The 14,995-nt window shown below is 40.3% G+C and overlaps 1 protein-coding gene across 3 annotated transcripts in view; it reads right to left on the reverse strand.

Annotated features, from left to right (window-relative positions):
* The window catches only part of ltbp1 (latent transforming growth factor beta binding protein 1), a 73,044-nt gene extending 58,397 nt beyond the window's left edge, over positions 1-14,647 (reverse strand). For all 3 annotated transcript variants that reach the window (XM_088013523.1, XM_088013522.1, XM_014967137.2), the window contains exons 1-2: positions 13,924-14,647; positions 6,604-6,674 (exon numbers count right to left, since the gene is read on the reverse strand). In XM_088013523.1, coding sequence (XP_087869649.1) covers positions 6,604-6,674; positions 13,924-14,270 — 418 coding nt within the window. In that variant the 5' untranslated portion in view covers positions 14,271-14,647. The remainder of the gene's footprint in view (positions 1-6,603; positions 6,675-13,923) is intronic.
* Between the last annotated feature and the right edge of the window lie 348 nt (positions 14,648-14,995).

Genomic DNA, 14,995 nt, shown 5'->3' on the forward strand with positions numbered 1-14,995 from the left:
AACCCAGTGACAATGTATAGAGAAAATAAATTGAGACCAAGGATGGGTCCTTGAGGTACTCCACAACAAATGGCTTCTGAAGAAGAGGAATGTTCTCCCATAGACACAAAACAAAAGACCGGATAAGATCTAAACCACACTAAAACTAAACTTGAGACTGACAGTGTTCTCCAGGCTTGATAAAAGAATTCTGTGATTGACCATATCAAAGGCAGCGCTTGGGCCTATAGGAATAGTTAAGAGGAGATCATTAAGAACTCTTAGCAGTCCTGGCTCTGTGCTACAGTGGAATTTAAAACCAGACTGAAAATCTTCGCCAACACTATGAGCATTTAAAAAAGTCTGCAGTTGATTAAAAACAGCCTTTTCTAAAATCCTGGACAAAAAAGGTAATTTGGAAATTGGCCTGTAGTTACAAGGAACATTAGGATCAAAATTCAAACATGCTGCACCACAGCATGTTTGAGTGCAGCTGTCACACAGCTGGATAGCAAAAAGTGTTTTGAAATGTGCAAAATTCTCAGACTGGTGATGTGAAGAATCCCTGACAGGACTGGCAGCTGTTAGGTGGCACTATCTTGTAATTTGTGCTTGAAGGATTTTAATATTTAATATTTTTTTCTTTTATCTTAAATGGAATATATATATATTCTTGTACCGTTTTAACAAGGTTAAAACTATGCAAAGATAGACAAACACTGAAAGGTTTAACATTTAAAGTTCATTTTAGAAGCAGCTGCAGCTCAACAAGAATGTCTGTCTGTGTTTTCAGGACAGTTGGGTTACACCCATCTTTCACAACAGGATTACCTCAAAAATTAAAAATGACCTCACTGCTGTGGATCCCCCACAGCCCCCAATCCACCCTCTGATTTTACATTAATATTTTGAAATAACAGTGCTGTAAATTGTTCCACCTTGGTTGAAGCCTTTCTTCTCTGGCTAATGTAAATATTTTCCCCCACCCACCCTCAGGCTGCTGGGCCCAGTCTCTCAGGTCAGCGACATAAAGGCTCAGCTTGGTAGTGATGGGGAAGCAGTATGGACTGGTAATTAGCTTGAGACAGGAAACGCATCAAGCCACTTTTGATGGTTGTTCTAAATGTCATTGCCCTGGTACAACAGCTTGATGTTCTTAAGAACAGGAGGGAAAATTGCTCAGACTTTGGAGCAAATACAACAGCCTGTTTCACCTTGCGTGTGGTGAGGACAGATGTTTGCTGAATTCAAAAGTAGGTAGAAGGGGGAAAGATATGACATCAATGTATGAGGTATTGAATTCCATATTATCTGAGTCACTACCGGCCCCCAGGAGCTCAGATAGACCCAAAAATAAGAGCGCCTGTTGAGAATTTCTGTGCCTCATTAAAGCTCCGGATGGAGGAAATGCTTATCTTCCCACCAGACAGGAGTGACCTTATAAAAAAAAAACTCAATAAATAAATAAAGCTCTTATTTTGTTAAAGACTGTATCTGATGATGTCAGATAATAACTAAGTGCTTATGAGACAATGGAAACCAGAATTCAGCTAATAGAGTACTATCGTAAGATCACACACAGAAAACACCACAGACAATAAAAAGTAGTTGGGTATGCTGTGGTGGTGCAGGGGTTAAGCACAACCCACATAAGGTCCCTTAGTCCTCGATGCAGCTGTCACAGGTTTGATTCCCGACCTGGTGACCTTTGCCGCATGTCTTCCCCCTTCTCTCATTACCCTCTTTCCTGTCAATTCACTATCAAATAAAGGCCACTAGAGTCAATAAACCTTTTTTAAAAAAGTAGTTTATTTGAAATATAATTACAAAACAGAAGAAAGAGAAGGTTGTGGTTCCTCAGCAAACCTTGAGTCCATGCAAAGCATGAGATGAGTCCCACCAAAGTCTGTTTGGTGCTGTTCCTGCTGGGAGCCTAAACTGGTTGAAAACTGTTTTTGTCAGTGAGTGTACTTTCTGGTCTGGTTTAGATTGATGGTTTTCAATACATTTGTGTTGAAGGATTGGGAGTAACAGTTCTGTTGAATAATAATAAAAAAAGAAACTAAAACCCAAATTATCCTAGATAGTCTGACTCAAACACCTCTGAAAGAAAGAATACTTTTTAATTTTCCTCAACGTCAACAAGACGTTCCAGCCAACTAACGTATGGCTGGAATTCATACATTATTTAGCTTTAAAACAACTGTTTCAGTTCCACCACATACAAAATTTTTTGTCAATGACATGACTAAATTAGGCCAATTTGACAAAGTGCTATTCTCTCATGCAATTCAACTATTTGACGCTGCTTGACTCCCACCAGTATGGAGGAGTCATGGGAATGTTTCCAGATAAGCTTCTGAACCTGATGAGCCACGTGGATCTAAAGCACATGGCTTTATCAGCGATTTTATTTTCTTTTTGTCGCATTTGGAAAAAAAAATTGAGCTACCTGGACTTCCACTTTCTTCCACTTGAAGAAAAACCAAGTGTAGGTGGAGGGAAGATGTAGGTGATGAAATAAAAATGAAACCAAATCCTAGAACATCACGACTGCGAGCGATAATGAAGTTAACCGCAGTAATGTTCGCTATGGGGTGGGTATATGCTTTGCTTATCACATTAGGTGCTTCTTACCTCAGTATGTGACCCTAGTATAAACCAAACATCAGCAGCTTTCTTCAGATAAGTTCCACAGAGGTAGTCAAAATTAGATTTAGACACGTAAAATAAAATCGTAACACAATAAGTTGATTATAAAAGATGCGTGTGATGGCGACAAACATCAATCACTGCAGATACACACAAAGGTAATGGCTGTGCAGTCGAAAAGATCTGCAGGAAAACCCAATAAAACAATTCTATAACTGCAAATCGCTGACTGATGCATTTTTGTTTCCCACATGCATAGTCATGCAGCATCACTTTGCACAAAAGACAATCTCTGTGCTTTCATGTGCAAATAGGATTAAATAACTGAAGGAATTTAAAAGAACAACAACTTCTGTTGCAGATGTGAACAGACTCACAGCGTGGTGTGGTCTTCACATGGTGGTTATCTGTCTTAGAGCTGCACAGTCTCCCAATTACATTACCACTATCAGTCTGTGTAAGGTTAATATCACAAAGACTGGAATATAAATAAAATGTTGACTAAATTATTTCAGTTGTCATAAGAGGAGTTTTCAAAATACAGTGGTGTGAAAAAGAGTTTGACCCCTCCTGATTTTCTGTATTTTTGTCAAACGTAAATGTTTCAGTACATGAAACCAATTTAAATATTAGTCACAAATTAAACAAGTAAACACAAAAATGTAGTTTTTAAATGAAGGAGTTAATTATTAAGAGAGAAAAAAAAATGCATGGCTGTGTTAAAAAGGGATTATTCCCGCTGTTAAAACATAACTGTGGTTTATCACATCGAGTTCACTGTCTCTAGCCAGACCCAGGCTGGTGAAATAAGATCCTCAAAATCTAGATATTATGCCAAAATGTAAAGGAATTCAGAAAAAGTGAGAAAGTAACAGACATCTACCAACCTGGAAAGGTTTATGAAGCTATTTCTAAAGCTGTAGGACTGAAGCACAGTGAGAGCCGTTATCCATACATGATGAAAACATGGAACAGTGGAGAAGCTGGTCCACCAAACTTACCCCAAGAGTGCAGCCATGACTCATCTAAGAGGTCACTAAAGACCCCACAACAACACCCAACGGACTGCAGGCCTCACTTGGCTAAGTTAAGGTCAGAGGTCTTACTTTCACTCCAAGACAGAGAGACTGGGCAAAAATGGCCTGTATGGCAGAGTTCCCAGATGAAAGCCTCTGCTGAGCAAAATGGTCTCAGTTTTTCCAGAACAGATTTTGATGATTCTCAAGAATTTTAGAAAACATTCTGTGGATTGATGAGACGATGGTTGGACTCTTTGGAAGCTGTGTGTCCCTTTACATTTGCCATAAAAACATCCCAACAGTAAAACATGGTGTTGGCAGTGTGATGGTCTGGGGCCGTTTTGGTGCATTGGGACCTTGGAAGACTTCATGTGATAAAGGGAACCATGAACTGTGCTGTCAACCAAAACATCCTGGAGGAGAACGTCCGGCCATCTGCTGGTGATCTCAAGCGGAAAGTAACTTGGCTTCTGCAGCAGCACAACGATGCAGAACACACCAGCAAGTCCACCTCTGAAAATAAGTCTTTGGAGTGGCCTAGCCAAAGTCCTAACCTGAATCTTGGAGAGATGCTGTGGTGGCAGAGAAAATGGAGGGATAGGCATGTGGTAAAGGAACCCAGGTCAGAGTGAAACTCAGGACTGAGGTCTGCAACCTCTGTATACGCCCACCCTGACCACTGCACCACGCAACATCCCAAAACTTATTTCTTTTTTTAAGTCCTCATTTGCATTAAAATGAGTCAAATTGAGACCTTTTCATATTCCTCGGTTGGCACATAATCCCACACAGCAATGCTGCAGACACCCTGATGCCAGCTCCTGCTGCAGTTCTCCTGAACAATGCTGTCTGGGAATAAAAAACAGCTAGCCCCGGGTGGCAGTTTAACACCTCAGCAACACGGCAGGTACGTCCATGGCATTTATGGAAAATGTAAGCAAAACTGTTGCTTGAAGGGATTTTCCCTTTGAGGCAGACAAACAGCAAAAGCCCAAAGTCAGAAGTTCTTATGGAGGCTGAACTAAGCAGCAGTAGCTGAAAAGCCAAGAAGCACTGGAAACTTGGCGAGCCTTGATGTAGACCAACAGTCTGATGTTTATGAGGAATTTAGAAAGGTCAGTAAATCTCCTGCATCTGCAGCAGAGTAGGATTAAACATGCCGGACAGCAAGGAATAGGGGGCGATTCTGTTTCGAAGGGGTCACGTGAGGGTACAACACAACTGACCGTCCACATGTGGATGGTCATACAACGATCACGGATGATGGTAGCTTTTATACTTTTTTCAGCATAAAAGTTATCACTGGCTTTTATGCCTCCCTTTACTGTCTAGAGTTTCTGCAAGAACAAAAGCATCTCTGACAATTACAATATGCCTCCAATGAGGCTTGTCAGTAATAAATGTTTTTTATGAAGCCCCCATTTCTGCATTAACAATATTTTTTATTAGTCTGATGTAATATTCTAGTCCTGAATGTCATGTTTTCATTAGCTGTAAGCTGAGAGTCAGAACAGATCAATCTGTGTGGAATTAATCTAACATGTTTCACTTAGGGAACTAAGTTACTGAAATATATGAACTTTTCAATAATTTTCAAATTTATGTAATATGACTGTATATGTCATTTATGTGTGATTGAGCAGTAAATAATGAAGTGAACTAAGTTATTTTGTAGAGTCACATTCAATATTATTACATACTTACTTCATTTTTTATTAACAGCGTGTGAGGCGGCTGGGAGCAAGACTGAGACGACAGAAAAAAGCAGCAAAGATTCTTACTTTCCAACATGTTTTTGGCTTATTACAAAGTCTGGCACTTACATGTGAGAATTTAATTCCACCTGACCAACAGCAGATGGTCCTGGCCTGTGAAACCCCGGCAGTTCACATAGACGAACACCGCCTCTTTAGTCAGTGCATTGTGCCAGGAAAGGAGCTCCAGCTGTCAGTTATGATAGAACAATTTATATGATTTACACATAAAAATTCAACTAAGAAGGGTGCTGTAGTGCTAAACTAGCAGTAGATGGGAGCCGCTGAATATACATCAACCAAAAAGGAGCTTAGAGAACTCAACTGCAGCACCTCCAGCAGAGAAGCTGCAGTAAAACTAGTTACTGCCACAGTGTTTTAGGATGGGAAAGGTGCGATCAGGAGGATATGAGGTGTTTGTTTTCCACCAGTCAGGCTTTTGCATGTAAGCCAACAAAGCTGTTCTTGACTGACCAGAGCACATTCTTCCAGCTGGATCTTTTAAATGGTTTCTGGTAAAAAGAACCTCTCATGGCTTCATTTCAATAACATCCTTCTTCTTGTTACTCTTACATAAAGTCCACATTCTCCAACCTAAGCTATGGATTTTTGCAGCTCCTTCAGAGGTCTTTGTAGGGCCACGTGAAATCCATTTTACTTTTTACTTTTTTCCATTTTTACTATTCTGAATTTAACTTTTTTAATAGACCACATTGTGGGGTTAATAAACCATGTTTATTAATCCTGAGTATGCAGTTAAGGTGTGAACGAAAAACAATTTAACAGATCAGTTGCCAGAGGTCAACATTTATTATTATTCTGTTTCACAAAGCAGATAGCTTTGGTTCAGCAGAACATTAGATGGTTTTACAAAGGTGTTAAAAAGTGTTTCCCCTAATTTTGTTTTAAAGACCTGCAACATCACGTGCAAAACAGAGAACGTAGTTTTAACTCTGTTAAAAATGTTTTAGTTTATCTCAACCCCAAACTATTATACAAAACAGCAAAAGGTGGAAGCTTTGCTCGTTTCCATAATGATCAGGATCTTTGATTTTTTTTTTTTTTTTTCCATTTGTCAAAGACACCTCCACTGACTTAATGACCATCAGTGTTAAAATTTATTTAGAGATGTTGTAAATCATGCTATGTACATTAAAAACAGCATTTACATACTAATAGGTGATTTAGTGTAGACTTACGTTTGGTGCACCGCTGCGATCCCTGAGTTTTACTCCAGCCGTGACAGCACTGCCCTCCACAGACATTCACCCTGCACACCAAAACAAGCAGAGAAAGTCACACTGCTGCAAACACACAGCAACACCAGCACAGAGGAACATCGGCTCGTTCATGCAGAATTATGGTCATTTGTTCAGCACTTTGTCAACAGCAGCATTGTGTTTTAAGTCCACCAAGAAACTTCACCTCACTGTGCTTGTGTAATCTTTGAGCTTCACAAAGATGTAATTTCACTTCACAAGTACTGACCTGACTTACACATGACAGGATCGGTTTCTACAGTATGTTGTTAATGTATTGCATATTCACGTCTCACTGGATGGTCCTCAGGTCACAAGGCAAGTCGTGAAAGAATTTTAGGACTTTAAGTCAGAGAAAGATTGTTACCGGATTCAGTAAGCAGGAACTCTGATGTAACTTTCCATTCAGTAGGTAATTAAAGACACAATGTTAGTGGATGTAAGATGGGACTGATTTTTAAAGTATATTAAAATAAGCACCAAATAAAAAAAAAAAAAAACATAAAATACATAAAACCATGCTGTCGTTTAACTAAGACTATTTTAACATAAAACAAAAAACTGTCATCATGTTGAGAACTAAGCCCCATCATGATTCAGAACTTTTTAGAACCATTAGTGAAACCTTTACCAGCAAGAACTCTCAGTTCTCACCCTGTTGTGAAAGGATTCATTCTCAAAGACCACAGCAGTCACACCTGATCAGAATATGTTTAGAGGAGGATTCACTAGAGACTACCTTCAGATTTTGGGAGTAGAGCAGATGGACCCGACCTCAAGCTCCACTGAACACTTGTGGAATCAGCCTGGCCAGAGTGACCAACAAAAACACAGTAACTGACTTGCAGCAAATGCTTCTTAAAGAACTGAATGGCATCCCACAGCAGTGTGTGACCGTACGGATGAGGTGGGGAAGTAGCAGGCTGCAGTAACTGCGTACGGTTCTCCCGCACACAACTGTTGATTGTTCTAGTTTCAAGAGAACAAAAATAAAAACAAACAAAAATGTCCTCATTTTTACTTGTTGTATGATCTGACAAGTTGTCAGCAATAAACCTGTCAATGAAAACACAGCACACATTTTAAGCATGTTTTTATTGTCTGATGAAATGTCAATACGCAGTAAGAAAGTGACTCCAAAAAAGACAACCCAGTTAGAAAAGGTACTCTCATTGATTTATCTTACCAAATTTCCTTTTTATTTGGTCTTTTTTTAAATAAACATCATTGTTCATATCCATGGTCAAATGATAGCTTTTAAATTATCTGTCTTGCCATGTACACTGGAATATTAGATTATTTCATGTGTATTAAATGGGTCTAAATGCAAGGATATAAAGTTAATTTTATGTAAAATCAAGCCCAATGACTTATGCATGTTGCTTCCACTACAGGATCAACAGGTAAGCTGGACCAGGAGAAGCTGATGAGAACACAGGTGGCCTAGAGCTCTCCACCAAAGATCCTCTCTGGAAGGATGTCTCACACACAACAACACAGACACACCAGAATCCTGACTGTAATCTAATCATATGAAGATCAAATTAGCTGTACCCACCGTCCTAGATTCTGACATGGTTTAAATAGAAGCTGAGAAGATTGGCTGGAGAAAATTAAGAGTTGTGGCAAGAAAATCTGCGAAAGAAAGGCAACGAGACACACCAGCCCTGTTTAATTGAACTCTAGTTTGTTTGGTTAGAAAGTCAGGTTTGTTTGTGGAGATGTGAATGTATAATCGGACTCTAACGCAGACCAAAAAGTAACCTCTGGCATTTCATTTCTGTTTACATTTTGTGAAGGAGGAAGTTGCGTTCAGTGTCTTCTTCAGGGGTTTTCATGTCACTTAATTAGTTTTTGGTCCAGCGCCCCCCTGGGTGAGGTTTTTCAATTAGCTTGGATCGTTTGATATAGAACAGTGTGGAAGAAAGCTGCACCAGCCGAAGATGTAACAAAAGTTGCAATTTTGGTCCTAATCGAACCAAGTCTACCAGACGCCCAGGTGTGAATGTAGCTCAGTACATTCTGCATTCCATTCGAAATGCATAGTTCAAAATATTAAGCAAGTATTACGGTTGTGCCCAGTGTGCCTGTAAACTAAATCGCTTTAGCAGGTGGTACCAGTTGCATTTTTTCATGTGAAGTCTTCAGTGAGAGTAAGATGGAGGGAAAAAGCAGCAGCAGGCTGTGTGTGGTCCAGCAGTCTGGTCCCAGCTGCCCAGTCTGCAGTCTGGTAGAATGTTTTAGTGTGTGATAAGTGAGTAAGGTACAGCTGGGAGTTTCTGTCGCCCCCATCGCCAGCAAATGACTCTTGTCGGGGTCATTACCAGCTTCCACGGTGCTGCAGAGATCTGGAGGGGTGTGTTCATGTTGTACCTGTTCAACAGTCTGCTTCCTGTTAATGTGGCGCTGCAGATCCAGGGTTCATGTTGCCTGCTGTTTCCTTGTTGAAAGGCTGTTTCTTTTCCTTTTTCCAATTATTTCTGTTGCTTGTGTCACATCTGAATGGACAGTCATAAGCTTGGTATGTGATTTTTATTACAACCCTGTTGCAGGTTAGGTATGCTTGGCTGCAGATAAGAATCTAACAGTCTTGAGCTGCTAGATTCTGTCATCAGGTCTGACTGACTGAGGGACACTGAAAGATGTTGGACCAAATTATTGTTTTTTAGTGATGGGTGTCCCCGATAAGGAAAGATTATGCTTCAGCTTAAGCATAATTTAACCAACTGATATACAAGTAGACAAGTAAATTTAAGGATACAGACTGAAGCAATCAAAATGAAACTTACTTTCCTTGAATAAGTCATTGTGATCATGCTACTGCATTATATGTCACAATCCTTTTGCTTCAGCTTCCTCAGACCAAACTTCGGGTCAGATTGATTTGTATGAAGGGAATAATAAAGACATCTGTGTAGAGAGGTTTGTTTTTAATCACATTACTATTACTTGAAAGAACTTTTATAGTTGTACTGAATCTTCCTCTAAAGCTGCAGCTCAAGTCTAAGCTGACCAACAGAAACTTCAACCATCTTCAGTTCTGGGCCTGAACTGTCAACTTTTTTTCTATTTGAAGCCGAGACTAGTTTAAATTGAGCTGAAGTAATCCTTAGTCTATTTTGTGCTGCATGTTGTGAAAACATGCACTGTGCCATGTGCTTGCTTTGACATTTGTGTATTTAATGAGACGTCAGTCTATCTAAACGTGATGGGCAATATGGCTGAAAAATGTACCACGATATCGTTTTATATGAGTCAATATCAATAATCATCAGGTTACTTTTGTTTTGGAATATTGCCAAACTGGGGACATTACCTGTATTACCCCCAAGCTGTTATATTCATTTACTCCATGCCATTGTTGTTTTTAAGCCATGAGGAACAATGGCAAGACATGAACCAAGCTACTCAAAAGGTTGTTGCCAGGTTACCAAAGAGGAGTGAGTTAGCTGATGCCACCCACCTAGCTTGGCTGGCCATGAGAGGTTGAGCAGCTAAAGCATTTCCTCTGGCTACATCTCCCAGAATGCTGTGTGGTTCTGGATTGGAGTTCAGTAAAACTATTGAACATTGTATCAGACATATCTATTGACATTGATCGTGTATTTATTGTAATAGGGATTGTTATTGATGTGTTAACCACCCCTGTTGGTAAGTATAACGAATTACTTTTTTCAGGTCAACAATGTTAAGTACTGGCAGCAAAATGCAAAAACTGTGTTTTCTTGATTAAATGATGAAATTCAAAAGAATGGAGAGTTATGTTTCAAAGGTTCCTTCATTTTTGGCTCAACATCAATTTTATTACAAATAAAAAAAAACATCAAGCTACACATGAAAACTAATTCTAAAGACTGAAATACGAAGGTGAGAAGGAGCAATGCTTTCTTAGACTTTTGGATAATTGTATGTTTTCCACCAGAAAAATGACTCTATATGCATGGTCGCCATAGAGACCGAAGGTGTTCAAAGAAGCCATTGTGCCAGCGTCAGTGTTCCAGTCCAAAGACTGGTTCCATTATACTCTGGAAACAGAAACTTTGAATTCTGTAAGCAAAAAATGTTCCTCTTCAAATTTTCAGATCCATTCTTCTTTCATAAATCCAATGGCAGCAACCAGGTGGCGCTTAGCATTTCACCTTTCTGGACTACTTTGAAGAAAACATAACAGAACCGATCTTTCTGAAAAAGGGCTTCGTGTGTATAAATATATAGAAACCAAAGTGGCAGCACTAGTTTAAATTAGCAGAGCGGTACATACCCGCAGCACCACAGCCTGAACCGCAGCCGCAGCCTGACGACCGAACCCAGCAGCTGCGGCGCAGGCGCACCACCAGCATCTGGACACGGCCTCAGATACTTTATGTTAGCATCTCATCAGCTCTCATTTCCATTTGTCTAGTGTAGCTGTGGATTGGCAAGACTGAAAATACAGATCATGACCGACGTGACAAACCAAACGCTACATAAAAATCACTTTTCAGATTGTAACTGGGCTGGCCTTGGTTACAGGTGGGTAGAGTGTCAAAAGTTACAGTTCCAAACCACAAAAATGTACTACCACAGAGCTCCTATGATTCCATTAAACCACATATGTGTCACTAAATATGAGATGTCAGAGAAAGTCTGGACGACTGCCCTTCCCCCACACGTTGCTGTGAAGTTAGCCGTCTGAAAGATCAAGCATCTCACATTTTTTTCCTCTCTTGCAATGTGGATGATTTGAAATCTGTATGGCCACAAAAATTACAACAAAAAAACACACGCTCTGCAAGCCAGGAGAGGTACGTCTGTCCAGCAGCTGAGGTAGACTGGCTGCCTGAGCAGATAGACAAAGTTATCAACAGTTGGATATCAGCAGGTTATCCTTGTGTTACTCTACCAGAAGCAAAAAGATTAAATAATGTGTAAAGTGAGTATTTAAAAACTACTAATTACTTGGCCTGTCAGAATGACAAATTTTGTTGGAATTGTCCCAGAAGTTACTGCGATAAGCGAAAATACTGCTGTTTTGAGAAGACTTTCAAGTGATATAATTATAATGGCATACTGCAGGGGCACATTCTCAAAGATGAATCGACTTTAAATTCTAATGAACATCTAACGCTGAAACTGGAAGACATTTTAAATATCCAAAATAAGTAAACAAAACAGAAAACAACAAATAAATCTCTATAGACAAAACTCTCCCTGAAAAAAGGGGCAGTTGAGACCGGACTGAAGAGTTTTGTCATCCGATGTTTGGTAGAAACAGAAACAGATTCATAGATTTATTGCTCATTGTAGCAGGCCCACCAAAAACATCAGTGGATGGTCATTACCATGTTATTTTAGCAGTGCAGATGTTATAATCTCCACTTTCCAGTTTAAACAACGTAATTAAATGCATGTTTGAATCTTTTTCTCAACTGGATCATAAAATCATACTGAGACCATCCAGCCCACACAGTAATAAAGTTCCCACCCTGACGGAAGCTGGTTTTGTATTTAAACATCACAAAATAGTTTTGGAGAACAGCTTGCTCACAGCAGAATCTGATTTACTGTGAGGATTTGAGTTTTTCTGTGTGTTTATTTAGGTTTCTGTGTTCTGTGGAGTCTCTGTGTTGTCCCGGCCACCCCTTGATTGAGTACACCTGTTCCTTGTTTCCCCTGATTGTCTCCCTGTGTAAACCCACCTGTGTTCCTTGTTGGGTCCTTGTCAGCTTGTCTTATTGTCTAGTTGTCTTGCCTTCTGTCAGTTGATTACCAGTTGCTACCAGAGATTAGCTACTAGCTGTGCTCACTCTGTGCTGCCTGGATTTCTGCATTTTTCATCATTAAATCTCCATTTGCTCTCCATAACCTGGGTCTATTGCATCTGCCTCACCACTCAACTACCATAAATTATGACATTTACATTGAATGTAAAAATACTAAAAAAAATAAATAAAAAAAATACACATAATCTTGTCAGAGCAAATGTTAAAAAAAGTCAAATATTTGTCCTGCCAGGTACAGAAAGCCCAAGCAAAGTCACACAGGCTGAACCACAGCAGAGCTCCATGCAGACTACAGACACGCCGATTGGGATTTTACCAGAAGATACTGATTTAATGTTTTTCTTTAAGGTCTGACCTACAGACTGTTAAAAGAGAATAACACATACTAGCACTGTGACATTCAAGTCAGGAATTAAATATTATAAAAAAACCTTTTAAAGAAAAAAAAACTGCACCCTCCTTGATTGAGCCAGAAGTTTTGAATCCTACAGAATGTGTATGGATGGCAAAATTTATCCTCATTTCATCATTAATTAAAACATGTAAACAAAATGCTAAAAGATATTTTTAAATTTGGGTGTGATGCTTTTTAGACACACTAGGCATTTGAGGAATTAAAATGAGCAACACTAATATTAAATGGTACTGTAAAAAATGTAGATATAATTGTGTGTATATATATATATATATATATATATATATTATATTATATTATTATATTCAGGGAATAAAAGCTTCCCTTAAAGGCACAAGTGCGTTAGATAATGGATTAATGATTTAATATCGCAAAAAGAAAGGCTTGGTGTTATTTGGAGAGTACAGCAAAGATTTTGCAGTATTTTAAAAACTGTTCAGAAACATATTTTGATTCAAGTTCAAAGTCTTTTTTTTTTTGTATACCAGCATCAACAAAGTGAACATACTAAGAATAAACAGTCTGTTTCATTCCTGGTGGAGCTAATAAGCATCATAGCTAAAATTTACACTAATGGTGAATGTAATGTTTACATAATGTCAAGGTAATGCAACATCTGTTTGACAGGAAAAACATGGCCTTTTTTGTTTAGTACAATTCGGGCATCAAGGGGTTAATCATCTGTTGATACAATTAAAGGCCAAAGAAGATGAAGATGGAAGATTTAAGTGCTTGAACAGAAATATGATTTATTGGTATTTGACCTGCCGTTCATTCACACAGTGACGGTCGTGCGGTAGGTGTGATCATTAGAGATGGTCTCCTGCGGGGCGCTGAAAAGGCAACTTTTTATTTATATTATGTAGCATGATAGTGGGTGTAATCAGAGAAATGCAGAGTTAACAGTATTGTGGGTTTTTGAAGCTCCTGCTCTGATCAGAATTAACGGGAACAAACTTCATCGGTACCGATCCATGAGTCTGCACAGCTGTTGCCCTGGAGTTTTAGATGCTGTTCCTAACTGTGTGGGTTAAGGTAAAAAGCTGGAAATAAGTCCTGGACTTTCCGTTTAGTTCCTCTTACCCGGACAGCTTCATCAGCTGGTTCTGCTGGTTCTGGTCCTGTAGCTGTGGGGCTGGAGCCGCTGGATTCCCCATCCTGCGGTTCCGAACCTGGCTGCCAAAGCTTCCCGTGAGATCCACATTATAAACCATGGGCTGTCCGGACGGGCCGTGGCGTGTAGAGATGGAGCTGAGGCGCACCCCGCCTTCCCCAGGAGCCGAACCGGGGCCCGACCCCGGCCCCGGCCCGGGCTGCAGCACGTACAGCCTCCTGAAACCGCTGCGACTCTGCTGCCGCTCCACCGACTCGCAGACAGGGGAGAGGAACAAGCCGACGGAGAAGAGGAGGCCCCATATAACCCAAACCATGTCCACAACTGTCCGGGGAGAGGAGAAGAAGTTAGTCTGAGTCCGGTTCCAACTCCTTTCACTTTAGGCGAGCTGGGAAAACTTGGGTATTCCTCAGTATGTTCAGGTAAGCAGCGATTTCCACCCAAAGTTACCGTTCCTCCAGGGGCTGGTGGGGGGAGAAAGTGTCTGCTTATTAGAAAAAAGTTTTAAATGAAGCAGGACATGTACGGCCAGAAGAACCCAGGGCTGTAGAAGCGCCGCCTGTCTTCTTTAAACACGGCCTGACTCGGTTTGCAGTCAGAGAAGCTGAGAACTCCAGCAAAGTTCCTCAGTTGGAGGTGAACGGTGTCAGCAGGGGCGCGCGCAGCCTGCCTCCAGACATGACGTCAGGAGGGGGAGCCTACACGCTAACCCCAAGAACGCTTTTTGGGAGTTTCTTAGGGGCCCAGGAGTGTCAGGGGACCCGGACCGAACCAAAAGCCCACACCCACACAGACCGGACCCACCCCATCAAAGCACCTACCCACATGCGTCCATGTCTCTGTAATGTGATACTGACTCCCAGCAAATGAGCGAAAAATAACTGGTGAGTGGGTTTCTTCCCAAAAAACGTCACTGAAAAATGTTCACTGGGTCAAGACTGAGCAGGTACAGACAGACACTTCCAGGTGGTGTTTGCTGTAGTTCCTTTACCTCCCTTTAAATTATTTTCTTTCTAAAACGTTTTATGTGGCAAAGAGTCA

The sequence above is a fragment of the Poecilia mexicana genome, unplaced genomic scaffold (assembly GCF_051168715.1).
Source record: "Poecilia mexicana isolate PSO_F unplaced genomic scaffold, ASM5116871v1 scaffold_15, whole genome shotgun sequence".
Taxonomy (NCBI): Eukaryota; Metazoa; Chordata; class Actinopteri; order Cyprinodontiformes; family Poeciliidae; genus Poecilia; species Poecilia mexicana.